This window comes from Eurosta solidaginis, chromosome 2 (genome assembly GCF_040869045.1).
Source record: "Eurosta solidaginis isolate ZX-2024a chromosome 2, ASM4086904v1, whole genome shotgun sequence".
Lineage (NCBI taxonomy): Eukaryota > Metazoa > Arthropoda > Insecta > Diptera > Tephritidae > Eurosta > Eurosta solidaginis.
In genome coordinates this window covers 289186490-289204062 of record NC_090320.1, presented here as the reverse complement: position 1 = coordinate 289204062, position 17573 = coordinate 289186490, and the positions used below count along the sequence as shown (strand labels likewise).

General features: G+C 37.6%; 2 protein-coding genes across 7 annotated transcripts in view; one reads left to right on the top strand and one right to left on the bottom strand.

Moving 5' to 3' along the window:
* Positions 1–17573, top strand: part of LOC137241140 (tropomyosin-1-like) — an 857608-nt gene that overhangs the window by 482460 nt on the left and 357575 nt on the right. For all 5 annotated transcript variants that reach the window (XM_067768425.1, XM_067768430.1, XM_067768429.1 and 2 more), the window contains exon 8: positions 8352–8511. The gene's annotated coding sequence lies outside the window, so the exon portion shown is untranslated. The remainder of the gene's footprint in view (positions 1–8351; positions 8512–17573) is intronic.
* The window catches only part of LOC137241147 (uncharacterized), a 49770-nt gene that overhangs the window by 25384 nt on the left and 6813 nt on the right, over positions 1–17573 (bottom strand). Inside the window, exon 1 of one of the 2 annotated variants that reach the window (XM_067768442.1) lies at positions 8202–8296. The exons of the other annotated variant lie outside the window; for it this stretch is intronic. Coding sequence (XP_067624543.1) covers positions 8202–8224 — 23 coding nt within the window. The 5' untranslated portion in view covers positions 8225–8296. Of the gene's footprint in view, positions 1–8201; positions 8297–17573 lie in introns of those variants that run through there. 2 annotated transcript variants of the gene reach the window in all.

The following is a 17573-nucleotide window of genomic DNA, read 5'->3' as shown; positions in this document are numbered from 1 at the left end:
TCCGTTTTCATTGAATAGTCAATTTAATTGCCACTTTGTAGTCATTTTGATCTACCAGCCTATTTGATTAACTAAACAAAAAAAAATTATTTTTAATTTCAACATTTGTTTAATTAAGGGCTAAAACTACATTTCCACCGAACCGTAAATTTGTGTTTGTCAACGGTTTAACGCACAATATCTTTGACGGAAATTAATTTTTTTCGGTTTACTGATACAAAGGGTAAAACGCGTCTTTCCTCTATACCTCCCTCCATTTTTATACTCAGTTGAGCAGAGCTCACAGAGTATAATAACCTTGATTGGATAACGGTTGGTTGTTCATATATAAAGGAATCGAGATAGATATAGACTTCCATATATCAAAATCATCAGTCTCCGAAAAAAAATTTGATTGAGCCATTTCCGTCCGTCCGTCCGTTAACACGATAACTTGAGTAAATTTTGAGGTATCTTGATGAAATTTGGTATGTATATTCCTGGGCACTCATCTCAGATCGCTATTTAAAATGAACGAAATCGGACTATAACCACGCCCATTTTTTCGATATCGAAAATTTCGAAAAACACAAAAAGTGCGATAATTCATTACCAAAGACGGATAAAGCGATGAAACTTGGTAGGTGAGTGAACTTATGACGCAGAATAGAAAATTCGTAAAATTCTGGACAATGGGCGTGGCACCGCCCACTCTTAAAAGAAGGTAATTTAAAAGATGGCGGCCACCGTGGTGTGATGGTAGCGCGCTCCGCCTACCACACCGTATGCCCTGGGTTCGCACCCCGGGCAAAGCAACATCAAAATTTTAGAAATAAGATTTTTAAATTAGAAGAAAAGTTTTTCTAAGCGGGGTCGACCCTCGGCAGTGTTTGGCAAGCGCTCCGGGTGTATTTCTGCCATGAAAAGCTCTCAGTGAAAACCCATCTGCCTTGCAGATGCCGTTCGGAGTCGGCTTAAAACATGTAGGTCCCGTCCGGCCAATTTGTAGGAAAATCAAGAAGAGCACGACGCAAATTGGAAGAGAAGCTCGGCCTTAGATCTATTCGGAGTTTATCGCGCCTTACATTTATTTTATTTTTAATTTAAAAGTTTTGCAAGCAGTAATTTGGCAGTCGTTGAAGATATCATGATGTAATTTGGCAGCAACGTTACTCCTATTACTATATGTATGCTTAATAAAAATTATTAAAATCGGAGAACGACCACGCCCACTTAAAAAAATTTTTTTTAAGGTCAAATTTTAACAAAAAATTTAATATCTTTACAGTATATAAGTAAATCATGTCAACATTCCACTCCAGTAATGATATGGTGCAACAAAATACAAAAATAAAAGAAAATTTCAAAATGGGCGTGGCTCCGCCCTTTTTCATTTAATTTGTCTAGGATACTTTTAATGCCACAAGTCGAACAAAAATTTACCAATCCTTGTGAAATTTGGTAGGGGCTTAGACTATAGGCCGATAACTGTTTTCTGTAAAAAAGGGCGGAATCGGTTGAAGCCACGCCCAGTTTTTATACACAGTCGACCGTCTGTCCTTCCGCTAGGCCGTTAAAACAATAATTGAGCAAAAATCGATATATCTTTACTAAACTCAGTTCACGTTCTTCTGAACTCACTTTGTAATCATGTAGAAAATGGCCGAAATCCGACTAAGAACACGGCCACTTTTTCGATTTCAAAAATTGCGCAAAATTAAAAAAATGCCAAAATTCTATACCAAATACGAAAAAAGAGATGAAACATGGTAATTGGATTGATTTATTGACGCAAAATATAACTTTAGAAAAAAACTTTGTAAAATGGGTGTGACACCTACCACATTAAGTAGAAGAAAATGAAAAAGTTCTGCAGAGCGAAATTAAAAGCCATTGGAGTTATGGCAGGAATACTGTTCGTGGTATTAAATATATAAATAAATTAGCGGTACCCGACAGATGATATTCTGGGTCACCCTGGTCCACATTTTGGTCGATATCTCGAAAACGCCTTCACATATACAACTACCACCACTCCCTTTTAAACCCCTCATTAATACCTTTAATTTGATACCCATATCGTACAAACAAATTCTAGAGTCACCCCTGGTCCACCTTTATGACGATATCCCTAAATGGCGTCCACCTATAGAACTATGCCCACTCCCTTTTAAAACCCTCATTTATTTATTTATTTATTTTTTAGTCTACAAATTTTACAATTAATCAGACCAAATATGAATGAATGAATGAATATAAATGCGGATTACAGTGTAAAATTAACTAGCATAAATAGTGAGCAAAATTATATTATAAAATATGTATATACATATATTATTGAATCAGTTGTCGGGATGGACTGTGATGCCGAGCAACGGAATTGATTATTAGTGCTGTCGGAATGGACGTGATTTCCAGCAGCTGATGTATATTTAACACACAATGAGTAGGGCTGCAATGTGTGGGAGGTTGGAAAGGACGTGATTCCAAGCCACCCGCCCAAAGTAACTGGAGCAGGTAACAGATTTAGTTTAACATGTGATTTTGAAACAGTTATGAGTTCAAGGCAGTGAGTATATATTTTTTTATACTGTAAAGTGTGTCGCAAGTATCAATATTATTACAGTGATTATTGAAATCTTGACACAGACAACGAAGAGGTTCATGCATTTGAAAATTCGATCTACATGTATTCAAATATAGTGGTTGGAAATACCGAGAGGGCCTAAAAGGGACATTAAACATCACCTCGCCAAGCAGAAATGGACTGTTTATCATCCCCTTTAATAGTTTTACCATAAATAAAACGCCAAGCATCTCCCTACGGCTCTGTAGTGAAGGCAGCTGTAAAAGTTTTAACCGGCTGCAATAGGGCGGTAGGTTCCTTGATGGATCCCAGGGCAAATGACTTAAAGCAAAGAGCAAAAATTATTTCTGGACCGATTCCAATTTTTCGCTATGAACCTGATAACGCGGTTCCAGATAATAGAAGCATATTCCAATATAGGTCTTACTAACGATAAAAAAAGAGTTTTAGTGACATAGGGGTCATTGAATTCCTTTGACCACCTTTTTACGAAAGCCAAAATGCCTCTAGCCCTATTCACACACGATTCGATATGTAATTTGAAGTCCAGTTTAGGGTCCATTATAACGCCTAGATCAGTAAAGTTTGTGACTTGCTTAATGATATAATCGCCTATCATATACTGATAGGTTTTAAAAGGTTTGCTCGTAAAACACATAAACTTGCACTTCGGTAAATTTAGTGACATGACGTTCACGTCACACCACTCGACCAGGTTATTCAGATCCGATTGAAGAAGTGCCCTATCTTCAGGTGAGCGAATGGGCATAACCAGTTTGACATCGTCAGCGTACATCAGCGGTATGCAGCGCTTCAAAACATTTGGGAGGTCATTAATGAAGAGCAGAAACAACACTGGACCAAGGTGACTGCCCTGTGGAACTCCAGAAGATACATTGATGAATACAGACAAGCAATTGTTAAACACAACGGGTTGCTTTCTACCTACCAAGTACGAAGAGACCCAAGAGAGAAGCCGTGATGGAAAACCCAATCGATCGAGTTTTAGTAGGAGTAAGGAATGGGAAACTTTATCAAACGCCTTACTGAAGTCAGTGTAAATGACATCAACTTCGCAGTTCGTCCTTAAGTTATTGGATACGAGGGTTGTGAACTCCAGCAAGTTAGACACAATGGACTTACCCCTTCAAAAGCCATGTTGTGACAGGTCCACTGCCGAAGATACTGCAAAAGCCAGTTGATTTGTGACAACTGATTCAAATAGTTTTGGAATAGCACAAAGTTTGGCTATTCCTCTATAGTTTGTGACACAAGATCTACTCCCACTTTTATAAAGTGGTATTATAAACGACTCCTTCCACTTCTTAGGGAATATCCCTTGCCTCAAAGAGGCATTAAATAAGCAGGTAAGGAGTTGACAAAGAAATTGGGCGCAAGTTCTCAGTACAACAGATGGTATTTCATCAGGTCCACTGGAGTAGGAAATTTTCAGACTTTCCAGATGCCTTAGTACCTCATCTGTATGAATATATGGGATACCTACTGAGTTAAGCGAAGGTAATATGTATTGATAATCGACCGGAGGGGAGTCAGGGATAGTCGAGTAATTGGATTTAAAAAAGTCAGCAAACATATTTGCAATCTCGGAGTCAATACTTGAAGTCCGATGGTTATACTTCATTACAGAAGGAAACCCTTTAATTTTTCTTATGGAGTTGACGAAGGAATAAAATGTTTTTGGATTGGAAGAGATCCGATGCTTAATTTTCATCAGATAATTCTTATAGCATCTTATCTGTAGCCTGTTGTACTTAAGGCGCAAGATGGAGTATGCAGCATAGTCACTATTAGAACCAGATAATTTGAAACGCTTGGAGAAGCGTGTTTTTTTTTGTTTTTTAGATAATTAAGTTCTCTGGAGCTCCAAGCAGTAGCTGGAGATGCTGAGGAGGTTTTGGAAAAAGGCACACATTTGAGGAATATCGCATGTAAAACGTTGGTGAAATGGAAGGAGCTCGCTTCAATATCTCCGTCGTACTCAGGCCACTTTATTTTAGAGACTTCGTCGATTAGTGAAGACCAATTGTCCTTTCTAAACAGAAACCGGCGCGAAGACGCATTCAGATCGGTAGTGTTCCGCACCGGCAAGCTAAGACAATCCAGGTAAATTGAAAGTGCTGGATGATAAACATCCTCAGGCAATACCACTGGATCACATCGAGTAACAGAACAATTCCATGTGTCGTCTGAAAAAATCAAATCAAGATATTTGCCAAATTTATTATGAATTCTGTTAAGTTGATAAAGACCAATGTCTGCAAGGTCATTTAAAAACTCGTAGAATAAAACATTACAAGCAGTGGGAACTAGCATTCCGTCAATAAAATTCCACGAAACAAAGGGCAGATTAAAATCGCCAGCCACTAAGACAGAATCAACAGACCTTGACATAGCAAATATAAATTTCAATAGGGAAGAATGTTTTAAGTATACAGAAATATCTGACTGGGGCGGAATATAAGACGCAACAAAATATTTATAAGTAGATAAAAGTTTAACTCGCACGCAGAGGATTTCAACATCAGAAGAATCATCGAAATACACTTCCTCAGCAGAGAATCTGGTATGTACGGCGATTAACACGCCTCCACCAACTCTGTTTCGTCGGTCTTTTCTAAAGATCTCATAAGAATCTGCTAATATCTCAGAGTTAAACACAGTTGGTTTCAACCATGTCTCAGTAAAAACCAAAACGTCGTAACAGAGTTCATGACTACGGAGAAAAAGATCAACTAGTTTAGCATTTAAACCCCTAACATTCTGATAATAGACGTTGAGGCCATTATGAAAGGTGTCAGACAAATCTATGACTCCGCGGGAATTTCTACATCTTTTCGAAAAAAACGGAAGGGCTTAATGTAAACGTTACTGGGCCAAAGAGACACATTAAAAAGTTTGCTATATTCACTTTCAATCACTCGAACTTTAAAAGCGACTCTCACTAAAGTGTTAATGTCGAAATCTCTCTTTACTAACTTAAAACAAGCGACATTAGAAGCAGCAATGCCAAAGTGATCAGAGATGTATTTAACAATATTCTCCTCAGTGACCGATGGCTTAAATGAGGACAAATGAATCCATTTATACCGCACCAATACATCTAATTCAGCATTTACATTGCTACCACTAACAACACGCGATTTTTGCGTAATTTCTTTTGATGCACTCTTTCGTTGTCTGTCAGAAACATCAACAGATGGCACATTTGCATTAACTGCGCTAGCTGCAGCATCTGCATACGATACAGTGCCAGCAGAGCGCAACACTGCACTAGTATTTGTCACATTGTTGACAAATATTAATTTGATACACATATCGTACAAACATATTATAGAGTCACCCCTGGTCCACCTTTATGGCGAAATCTGGAAAAGGCGTCCACCTATAGAACTAAGGTCCTCTCCCTTTTAAAATACTCATTATCACCTTTCGTTTGATACCCATATCGTACAAACAAATTCTAGAGTCACCCCTGGTCCACCTTTATGCCGATATCTCGAAAAGGCGTCCACCTATAGAACTAAGGCCCACTCTATTTTAAAATACTCATTAACACCTTTAATTTGATACACATATCGTACAAACATATTATAGAGTCACCCCTGGTCCACCTTTATGCCGATATCTCGAAAAGGCGTCCACCTATAGAACTAAGGCCCACTCCCGTTTAAAATACTCATTATCACCTTTCGTTTGATACCCATATCGTACAAAAAAATTCTAGAGTCACCCCTGGTCCACCTTTATGGCGATATCTAGAAAAGGCGTCCACCTATAGAACTAAGGCCCACTCCCTTTTAAAATACTCATTAATACCTTTAATTTGATACACATATCGTACAAACATATTATAGAGTCACCCCTGGTCCACCTTTATGCCGATATCTCGAAAAGGCGTCCACCTATAGAACTAAGGCCCACTCCCTTTTAAAATACTCATTATCACCTTTAGTTTGATACCCATATCGTACAAACAAATTCAAGAGTCAGCCCTGGCGGCAGACGTTGTTCTGCCCTAAAATTGGTCTATCTGCATACATCTTAATAAGCGTTTTCCGTCTAATTCTGCATCCCCCCTCTTATATTTTTCTTAATCCTTTTATTCACTCCTCCCTCCCTTTTTTTCGATTCATCTATCTCTATTTCGTCTCAAAAAGAGATAGCTCTTTCTCAGTCTCCTACTCCTTCCCTCTTTTCTCTTCTCTCAAGTTCTTCTCATTCTTCTTCATCCCTTATTGCCAGTCTTAGAGGGTGGTATGTATTTTGTTCCAGTCCTATTCCGAGTGCCAGTCCTAGTCCTAATCCCAGTTCCAGTCCGTCTGTGGTCTATTTCCTGGAAAAAAGGATGGTAAATACTAATACAGGCAAATTAATAGACCAAATTTCAGGCAAATCGAATAGGAAGTACATATTTTTAAAATTATGTTGGTATTATTAATTCATGTGTTTATTTCGGCTTCGCATGCTTATTTATCAGTTTTGCGAGGTTGATGCGACTAAATCGAATATGACAATGGAAATTACTTTAAAGCTCTCAGCAACAGCTTTCATTTGATATCCATATTACACACACATTGTAGGGGTATACGGGTCCACGTTTTGGCCTATATTTCAAGACCCTAGTCACTCAGCGATATAAAAATTACTCTGTACTAAAGTACACATCAACAGCTTTCATTTGATATCCATATTACACACACATTGTAAGGGTATCCGGGTCCACGTTTTGGTCTATATCTCAAGACCCTAGTCATCCAGCGATATATCTCGAGACCCTAGTCACCAATAGGTATGAAAACCACCCTGTACTAAAGCACTTTCATTTGATATCCATATTGTATAAACACATCCATGGGATGCCCGGGTCCACGTTTTGGAATTTGATTTTTATATATATGGATACAAAGAACATTTCAACTCACCATATTCACTCATATTAATAGAGTATGTGTGGAACTTAAGAGCGAATTGAGAGTTTCACAGAGTTCCATTGCCACACCGCCATTTTATACAGGGTGAAAGTGTAACGCTTTTGCGTTGCGAGCAGGCAACAATTTTCACAAAAGAACGAACTACTCCGTAAAGGCGTTGCCAGTTTTTTAGAATAGAACAACAACCCTTGCGTGGCCTACAAAAAGCGTAACACTTTAGCCAGAAAAGAAAACGCTACTAGCTTGAGTGTGAGCGCATTTAATGTAGCCAGTAGCTTATCAGTAAATACAGCAAATTATAAATCGCGCTCAATTAGATTATGTTAGGTTGAACTGGCTGGTCCGCTAAGAAATGGATGGACTTAATGAGTCCAAAGTGTTACCATAGCGTTTGTTTAAAGAAAACTGAAGAACCCTATTTAAAAACAGGACCTTTCTTAAAAAATACCCCCGTCCTTTTGGTAAAGCTTTCGCTGACCTGTTCCACTAGCTGTTTCTAGATGTGATTTAAATACAGGAATAATTCAAAAAAAGGGATGCGTATATTTCTCTAAATTTAAACCAAAAGGACATATAGCAGTATGTCCTTTACTAATATATCGATTTGAATCTTAAAATATCTGTTAATTTACAATACAATTTTTTTTTTTCGAAAAAAGATAACATTAAATTTAGTTACTTACATAACAAACTGTTGTTCCAGCATTCCTCTTAGTATTATCTTGAAAATCACAAGGATCAAATATCACTTACGTCTTCGACAATAAAACTGACAATGTGATATTAAAATTTGTCACACCTTTTATACTTGAACTTTATGTCGATTTTTTCAGCGAAAATTCCACACACACACAAAACACATTATACCATTCCAAATAAAACAAGTAAGGACGGCACTGTCTTCGGCTGTGCTGAAGACTTCATACCCTTCATGAATGGGGCTGAACAACAACCTTATCCGGTTCGTAATTTCCAAATAATCGGATGCATAAGGTAAGAAATAAATAGTGAACAGATGTACATACCTAAACGATTTTTAAGATAAATATAAAATAAAAAATGGCAAAAAAACATCTTATCTGAACGATCGGTTGTATGGGATATATATTATATATAGCTCCGAATGAAATTATTTTTTCATGAAATCTTCTATGATATATTAGAATAAATATCACCAAGTTTAACGTTTTTATATTGGAAATTAAGGGAGAAATGGCTAAAAATCTTTCTATCTGAACGATCGGTTGTATGGGATATATATTATATATAGCTCCGATCGAAATTATTTTTTCATGAAATCTTCTATGATATATTAGAATAAATATCGCCAAGTTTAACGTTTTTATATTGGAAATTAAGGGAGAAATTGCCAAAAACCTTTCAATCTGAACGATCGGTTGTATGGGATATATACTATATATAGCTCCGATTAAAGTGATTTTTTCAGAAAATCTTCTATGATATATTAGAATATATATCACCGAGTTTCACGTTTATACTTTCTAAATTGCGGCAGGAATGACCAAAATCGCCTTCTCTGAACGGTCGGTTGTATGGGAGATATATGTTATAGTGGTCCAATCCTACCGGATCCGACAAGTGTCTAATATAATACAAAAATACATCCTTGTGCCAAATTTCATTGAGATATCTCAAAATTTGAGGGACTAGTTTGTGTTCAAACAGACAGACGGACGGACGGACAGACGGACATGGCTATATCAACTCAGTTCGTCGTCCTGATCAATTCGGTATACTTAATGGTGAGTCTATCTTCTATATTTCTCAACGTTACAAACATCGGACCAAAGTTAATATCCATTTCATGTTCATGAGAGGTATATAAACAAAAACAGTAAGTAGCCTAAGTTCGGGTAACATTGTTATACCCTACAGAAAAATGAGAGACAATCACGCAGAGCGACAGTTTCGCAATAGGTTTAGTCCGTCACTTTTTTCTAAGATAAGGCAATTTCCATTTTACATACTCGCGTCTCTGTTATGTGCATTTCCTAACACAGTATAAAACAAGTAAGCTGTTTGGCCAATTTTCGTGTATTCACAAAAGACGGTTTGTTCTAGAAAATTGTCAAATTTATCGATTTAACCTTTGGTTAGTCACCATTGTGAAAATTTAAGTGTCAGTCTAGTAGCTATCCGGCAGATGAAATCTAGCTTAACTGGAGATAGTAAAACGGCCCTTAATGACTACCTCCGAACTGCTGGTAATCGGATGCATATCAGGAGAGTGGTTAGCCGCACTTGTATCAACAGCGCTGAAGTCTGAACAATGTGGATTTAAATCAATTAATGCAAAGTTTGCGACTATTTCAGAACCACCTAGGACTGAACCAATTAGGAACGCTTTAAAAAATTCTACACTGAACTTTCGAACGCGTCGTTAACTAATTCAATCGCAGGTGGATTGAAATAGGCGCAGACTTTGATTAATTTATTTCAATATATATACCTAGCTCGAACCTAAGCGCTATTTATACAAGTGTGAGCACTAAATGTCCCGTTCTTCATTCGATTTGTACCCGTTCAGCACCGTTCGTTTTTTCTGCTGGGTATTCATTTTTGTTCCAAAACTTATTGATTTTTATGATTCAATAGCACACAATACTACTTTGGTTTCCTTAAAGTGATTTGAAAACGCAATTATAAGCTTCAATAATAAATTATTTACCTTTAAGAGACACGTATGGTTTAATTTATCTTATTCGTACACTTTTTTGCATGTATTGAAAATGAGCCAAGCAAGCAGAACATAAAAAGTTCTAAAAGTGAAAAAACCAATTTCCATCTCTTTTATCTATAAATATAAGCAGACGCGGCAGACGTTGTTCTGCCCTAACTTTGATCTATCTACCCCCCTTTTTCTTGTCCTTTTATTCACTCCTCCCTCTGCCTTTCTCTTTCTATGCATCTCTTTCTCCCTCTCCGTCTTTTCCGATTTATCTTCGTCTAACTCCATCTCTTTCTCCCTCCATCCCTTATTCCCAGTCGTAGTTCCACTTAGAGCTCCAGTCCAAGTCCCAGTCCCTCTCCTGGACCCAGTCGGTCCCTGGTCCGATTCCCGGAAAAAAGTTTCGTACATACTAATCCAGGTAAAGGGCTACCTTAATACCTAATTTCAGGCAAATCGAACAGCGAATTGTATTTGTTCGAATATATCGTTCCCCGGTCCCCTTTCCGGAAACGGAAAGGTTTGCCATGAAGCGACACTGCAAATTTTATCAGAATCGGAGAGTGATTTCGGATAGATGAAATATATAGATAAACTAAATCTCCTTGGTGCACAAACAACACAAAAATGAAATAATTAAACAAATTTTATAAGTTAAACAGTTTTATTGAAAACAATACTTACATGAAGAAATAACAATACTAAAAGCTAGAAAATAATTTGGTAGGTTCTAGGTACTAGTCATCACACTCCTCATCAATCTAGGGCATTTGGCCCGTGAAATTTCTAAAAATGTGAGGCAGCATAACCTAATTCAGTTGGTCTTACTTATGACCATCAATAGAAATTGGCGCGTTCAACGCTTTTATTTAATTGTTTGATCAACGCCCTAGATTGATCAGGAGTGTGATGACTAATACTTAGGACCTACCTAATTATTTTCTAGCTTTTAGTATTGTTATTACTTCATGTAAGTATTGTTTTCAATAAAACCGTTTTTTTTTTAATTATTTTATTTTCAAATATTTAGTCTTTATTTAATTGCCTATTGTTTCTCATTATATTTAGTTCATTTAGTGACTCATTATTACAAGGACTCTTACCTGACAATTTGTTACAATCTAGGTGCTCAATACATAATCCTTCCAAAGACTTTACTCGACTCTGCGCCCCGTATGCTTGTCCCTCCTCGAACTCCAAAGCATTTTGAAGTCACTTCTACAGGACTGTATGTAATATTTGTTCCAAATATGTGCCAATTGGGACCACAAATACGATTTTTTTGGATATCTGAATCCTTGCGCCATCTAGCGGCGATTTTTCTTCATAGGTCGCTTTCTATTCATGTATGACCTAAATCGGATCACAAAGACAATTTTTTTAAATATTTCGATCCATGCGCCACCTATCAGTCTTTTCTTATTACTGAATTGTCATCATTCTGAACTATATTCCAAGTTTGAAGCTTGTAGCTTATCGGGAAGTTATTTAAATTTTAATTACAAAATTCGTGCCGGCCGTCCACCCTGTCAAGTCAGGCTAAAAAAATGATTTAATAATTAAAAACGATAATGCAGTTCCTTATCGGTCATATTTAAAGATCTATTTGGGTATGAATTATTGAATTGTGTAACATCTACTCTTAAAGACGGCTGTGAAGGGATGAGATTTCCCGGTTCTCAATGCCTTAGTATCTAGGACTTACATTTGTTAAGTTAATATACCTAATTCATTCGTACAGTAAAGGATTTAGTTATAAAAATGAAAGGGGTCAGTCGAAGGATACAACAAAATTAAAGAATGTTCCGAAACCCTTTCAACTTTAGTCACTGACCTTAAAACTTTTTTGCTATGGGTTGATTGGGAAATATTTTGTTATTTTTAAGATATTATTTTTCTAGTTTTTGCCATTTGTTTAAACAAAGCAAACAAAGCACATTAATTAAGGTTTCAATTATGAGGTTTTAAAATTAATCACCCATTTATTTGAACAACACAGAAACAGTTTTTAAGATTTTTTCACCTTTTGAAATTTAAAGAAAGAAATATTTCTTGGAAAATAAATAAAGTGGCATTTAACCTTCTGAAATTTTCACCTCTTCCCAACATTCAAATCCTTTGCAAATGACTAAATCAACGTTATAACAATCTATAGCTTGGTTTTCACTTGGTCGAATTTGACCACTAATTTGGTCAAATCAATAAAAACGGCTTGTCATACAACGTCAAAAGCGATAACTAAATTGGATGCAAATTATGGGCAACTTCTCTTTTGGAGTTGCTTATCATATTTACACACGGCGACTCTTTTTTTTATACTCAGCTAAGCAGAGCTCACTGAGTATATTAGTTTTATTCGTATAACGGTTCCCCGCAACGGCATAAACTAATCGAGATAGTGATGTACGAACGATTTTCCGTCATCCCTTGTCAAATTTGGTTTGGAGACAATCCGTTTTCGGCGTTGTGCCGTTTGTCCTATATTTATAGTTCGTAGGTACATGAGCAGGTATTGTCAAAATTGATGCTTATGTATATTTAGTTACGTGTATGTGCTGTGTGCTCATTCAGAACCGAGGGTGGTTTTTACTGATCGATTTGTGTGGCTGACTGAGGCAGGTAAAAGTTCGTAATTTTAGTCGTTTGACCTTCTTTGTGGGTTTGTTGTTTTGCGCGTTGTTTTGTATTTATTTGTTGTTGTGTGTTTGTCCGTAGATATAGTCTTCTATATATCAAAATGATCTGGGCGAAAATAGAAATTAGCCATGTCCGTCCGCCCTCCCGTTGTCCGTAAACACAATAACTTAAGTAAATTTTGAGGTATCTAAATGAAATTTGGTATGTAGATTCCTTGGCACTCATCTAAGATCGCTATTTAAAATGAACGAAATTAATTAAGAATAAAGAAAATAATTAACAACGCTTTGAAAATATTTCAGGGGTGATTAAAAAAAAAATAATTAAAAAGAAATGCGTTAAAATTTAGCCAAATTTTCATATTTAAAAAAATATTCAATAACGAATTGATAGCTGCAGAAAGATAGCAAAGGCAAGTTGCTCCACTTTTTAGTATTACCATTTGTATGTATCCATGAAAAGACAATTTTGTCTCCAAAGCTCTCAGCTGAGTATGCAATGTTCGGCTGCACCCGAACTTAGCCTTCCTTACTTGTTTTTAAGTTTTTATATTTCTTGGCCATTTGTTTATACAAAGCAAACAAAGCACATTAATTAAGCTTCCAAGTATGAGGTTTTAAAATTAATCACCTATTTATTTGAGCGAAAAAAAAACTGTTTTTAATATATTTTTCACCTGTTCAAAAGTAAACAAAGAAGTATTTCTTGGAAAATAATTAAAGTGGCATTTAATCTGCAGAAATTCTCATCTATTCCCAACAAATTAGCGTTATAACAATCTATAGCTTGGTTCTCACTTGCACAATTTAAGTGAAATCAATAAAAACGGCTTGTCATACAACATCAAGAGCGATAATTAAATTGGATGCTGATTATCGGCAACTTCTCTTTTGGAGTTGCTTATAAAAAAATAGTTTAAAACAAGTAAGGAAGTCTAATTTCGTGTGAAACCGAACATTACATACCCAGCTGTACACTTGAAATGCTGTTGTTGTTTGTTTTGTGTGCTTAATAGTGTTACAAAGCTGCGCAATAATACATATACATATGGTTCTATTCTGAACTAATTTTCGTTTAAAAGAAGCAAAAACGATACAAAGGCTAACACCAATTACCTTGAGCGGGTAATAATGCAGTTTTCCTCAAGATATGGGGATTACCTTACTGTTTATTTCAAAATAAAGATATAAAGAACAATAAAAACACAATTGGTACAAAACTATTTTTCGCTAAGATTTAACTTATTATTTTTGCCTACGACCCTTTTTAAAGTCATTTATGTTTATAAAAGTGGGCGCGGTCCTTAACCAATCTTACCAATTTTTACTAGAAATATTTCCTGCTATAAAGAAAATATGTGTATCTAATTCTGTTAAGATATGTAAATTTTTCATCGAGTTATGGCCCCCGAAACATTGAAAATTGCTTAGACAAAAAAGGGGCGTGCCACACACATTTTCAAAAATTTTAGTGTTTTCCAATTTAATGTTATAATTAAATTTAGAAAGAAAAATTCTATTGATACAAAGCTCTTTTTGGCTACGATATAGTTTATTATATTCGTCCACGACCCTTTCAAAAATCTTTTATATAAAGTGGGCGCGGTCCTTAAACGATTTCGTTAATTTTTCTTCAAAGCAATCCCTATATTAAAGGCAACCTCTCTGCCGAATTTTGTTACGATAGATTTAACGATTTTTATTTATGATTAATAATATTTGTAATTCATTTTATCACAAGTGGGCGGTGCCCCGCCCATTTTAAAAATTTTTTATCAAGCGTCTCAATATCAGCGCACACCTCAAAGTTCAACATTCTAGGTGTATTATTTACTAAATAATCACGTTTTTGTGTTTTCCAAAATTTTATGTATTTAAAAGTGGGCGTGGTTATCATCCGATTTCTCTCATTTTCAATACCAATCTACTCTGGGTCCAGATAAGCTCGTGTACCAAATTTGGTATATCTCAACATTTACTCAAGTATCGTGTGAACAGACAGACGGACGAACGGACATGGCTCAATCAAATTTTTTGTCGATACTGATGATTTTGATACATGGAGGTCTATATTTATCACGATTACTTTATACTTGTACAACCAAGGGTTATCCAATCAAAAATATAATAATACTCTGTGTACAAGTACAGCTGGGTATAAAAATTTAACATCTTTACAGTTCATAAGTAAATTATGCCAACATTCGACTCCAGTAATGATATGGTGCAATAAAATACAGAAATAAAATAAAATTTCAAAATCTAGAATAACTTTAATTTAAGTAAAAGAGCTCTCTCGCAGTACCGTGCACCTCTAAGAATCCTCCAACGCCTGGGAGAAGTGGTCGACCCAACAGAAGTGGGGATCGATTGCCTGGAATGGACCCATGAGGCGGTCGAATTAGGTCGAAGGCAGTTCAAAAGGTTTGCTGCGAGAAACCCTCGATTCTGCAATCGGTACGAGGTGGAAGAAGCGTCGAATGGTAGAATGACGAGGCAACCTTCGACGGAAGGCGACAAGCCTGCTTTCAAGAGGCAGAAAGGACCCAGTCCCAGAGCCGCGAGGCAGGGCACTCGCATAGACAAGAAAAGTAGGCCCAAAGCTGAAAGACAGATGCACCCCAATAGCGAGGTAACAACTGCCTCGAAATCTGCGAGTCAGAGGGAAGTTCCAACTACGGAAGTAGGAGATAAGCCAAAGGGAGATAACGCTAAGACTCCGGCTTTCTTGGAGGTGCTAAAGGGAGTTAACGCCAAGACTCCGGCTTTCTCGGAGGTGCCATAGGGAGATAACATTAATACTCCGGCTTTTCCCGAGAAGATTGATGCGGCAAAGCAGTCACTGTATGTGGCGCTGGTTGATCGTAGCAGCGCTTTCGGACAGGTGACGGTACCAAAAGTTAAGATATGGATACCATGCGTGATGAAGTCGGATGATACACTGCCACTTCTGCAGAATCAGAATCCGAACATACCGACACAGGATTGGAAAATACTTACTGTATCTCGGCCTACGGAGGAAGGTCAGCTCTACATCTTTCAAATAAACAAGCAGGCGGAGGATATATTGTACACGCAGCTTGGCAAAATGTCCTTTTGGTACAGGCAAAATTTATATGCGACTCAGGAAAAGACGGCGGCCACCGTGGTGTGATGGTAGCGTGCTCCGCCTACCACACCGCATGCCCTGGGTTCGCACCCCGGGCAAAGCAACATCAAAATTTTAGAAATAAGGTTTTTAAATTAGAAGAAAATTTTTCTAAGCGGCGTCGCCCCTCGGCAGTGTTTGGCAAGCACTCCGGGTGTATTTCTGCCATGAAAATATCTCAGTGAAAACCCATCTGCCTTGCAGATGCCGCTCGAAATCGGCTTAAAACTTGTAGGTCCCGTCCGGCCAATTTGTAGGGAAAATCAAGAGGAGCACGACGCAAATTGGAAGAGAAGCTCGGCCTTAGATCTCTTCGGAGGTTATCGCGCCTTACATTTATTTTTTTTTTTTTATTCAGGAAAGGAAGTCCCGAGGATAAAAATCCTAATACGGTAGAAGTTAGCGAAGTCGAAAAGGACCTCACAAGCCTACGAGAACAAATACAGGTGGAGGTAGCCAACATCACCACCAATATGTTAGAAGAGGACAAATAGCCAAATGGTGCTGCGAGTCGAACAGAGGTACACCCGGTACAACAGTTACGAAGGAACTCGAATACTCTAAACCAAAAGGGCAAGGGACGACGACGTTACAACGGAGGTGCTGGAGGGGGACAAACAGCCCAATGATGCTGCGAGTCCTATATATAAACCTCGAACACAGTAAAGTGGCGTCGAGCGAACTCCTCCTAACCCTTGAGGACGGTTTGTTTGACGTGGCGCTGATCCTGAAGCCGTGGCTCTCATCGGCAGGAAAGGTTTCTGGACTTATCGCGCGCGGATTTGGTGTTTACTAAGCGCAAAAGGAAGGACGGGTGCGAGCTGTAGTCATGGTAAGCAAACAACTGCATTCATATATGCTTCTTAATTGCACTACTGGCGGCCTTGTAGTGATGGCCGTTGAGCAAAAGAATAAGCAGGTATTTATCCTGGTATCCTGCTACATGGTTCATGCTGCGGAGGTTCCACCGATGAAGTGCAAGAGGCTAGTACAGGACGAAGACCGTAAAGGGCGGTTGGTCATAAGTGCGGATGCAAATGCGCACCAAAATGCGTGGAGAGGAGAAGATATGAACGAGATATGCGAATCTCTATTTTGTTACATCCTGCAAACCAGTTTGCAGATATCCAACAAGGGAAATGTCCCTACATACATAGGGCCAACATCCAGCGATATTTTGAATATTACAATGAGCTCTGAACGTGATTTATCAAAGCATGATTGGATGTTTCTTGATAGACCATACTTCTCCAACCATACGTATATCAGATTCAGCATCCCTCTAAAGAGGTAGAGAGGGAGGAACCTTTAGAAACCCTAGGTCACTGAACTGGACTAAATTCCAGAAACAGGTTGAAACAAACCTGGGACAACCCAAAGAGGTTGCCAATGTGGAGGAACTGAAGGAGTATAATGTATTCCTAACAAGGATGCTTATGACTGCGTATAACAAAGCTTGCTTTGGAAGAAGATTCAGAGGCAAAGCAAAGCCGCCATAGTGGAGCAATGAGCTGAATCTCCGAAGAGAAAAGGTAAAAGAAAAGTGTAGCGTGTCGGGACGAGTACAGGGATCTACTGAGGA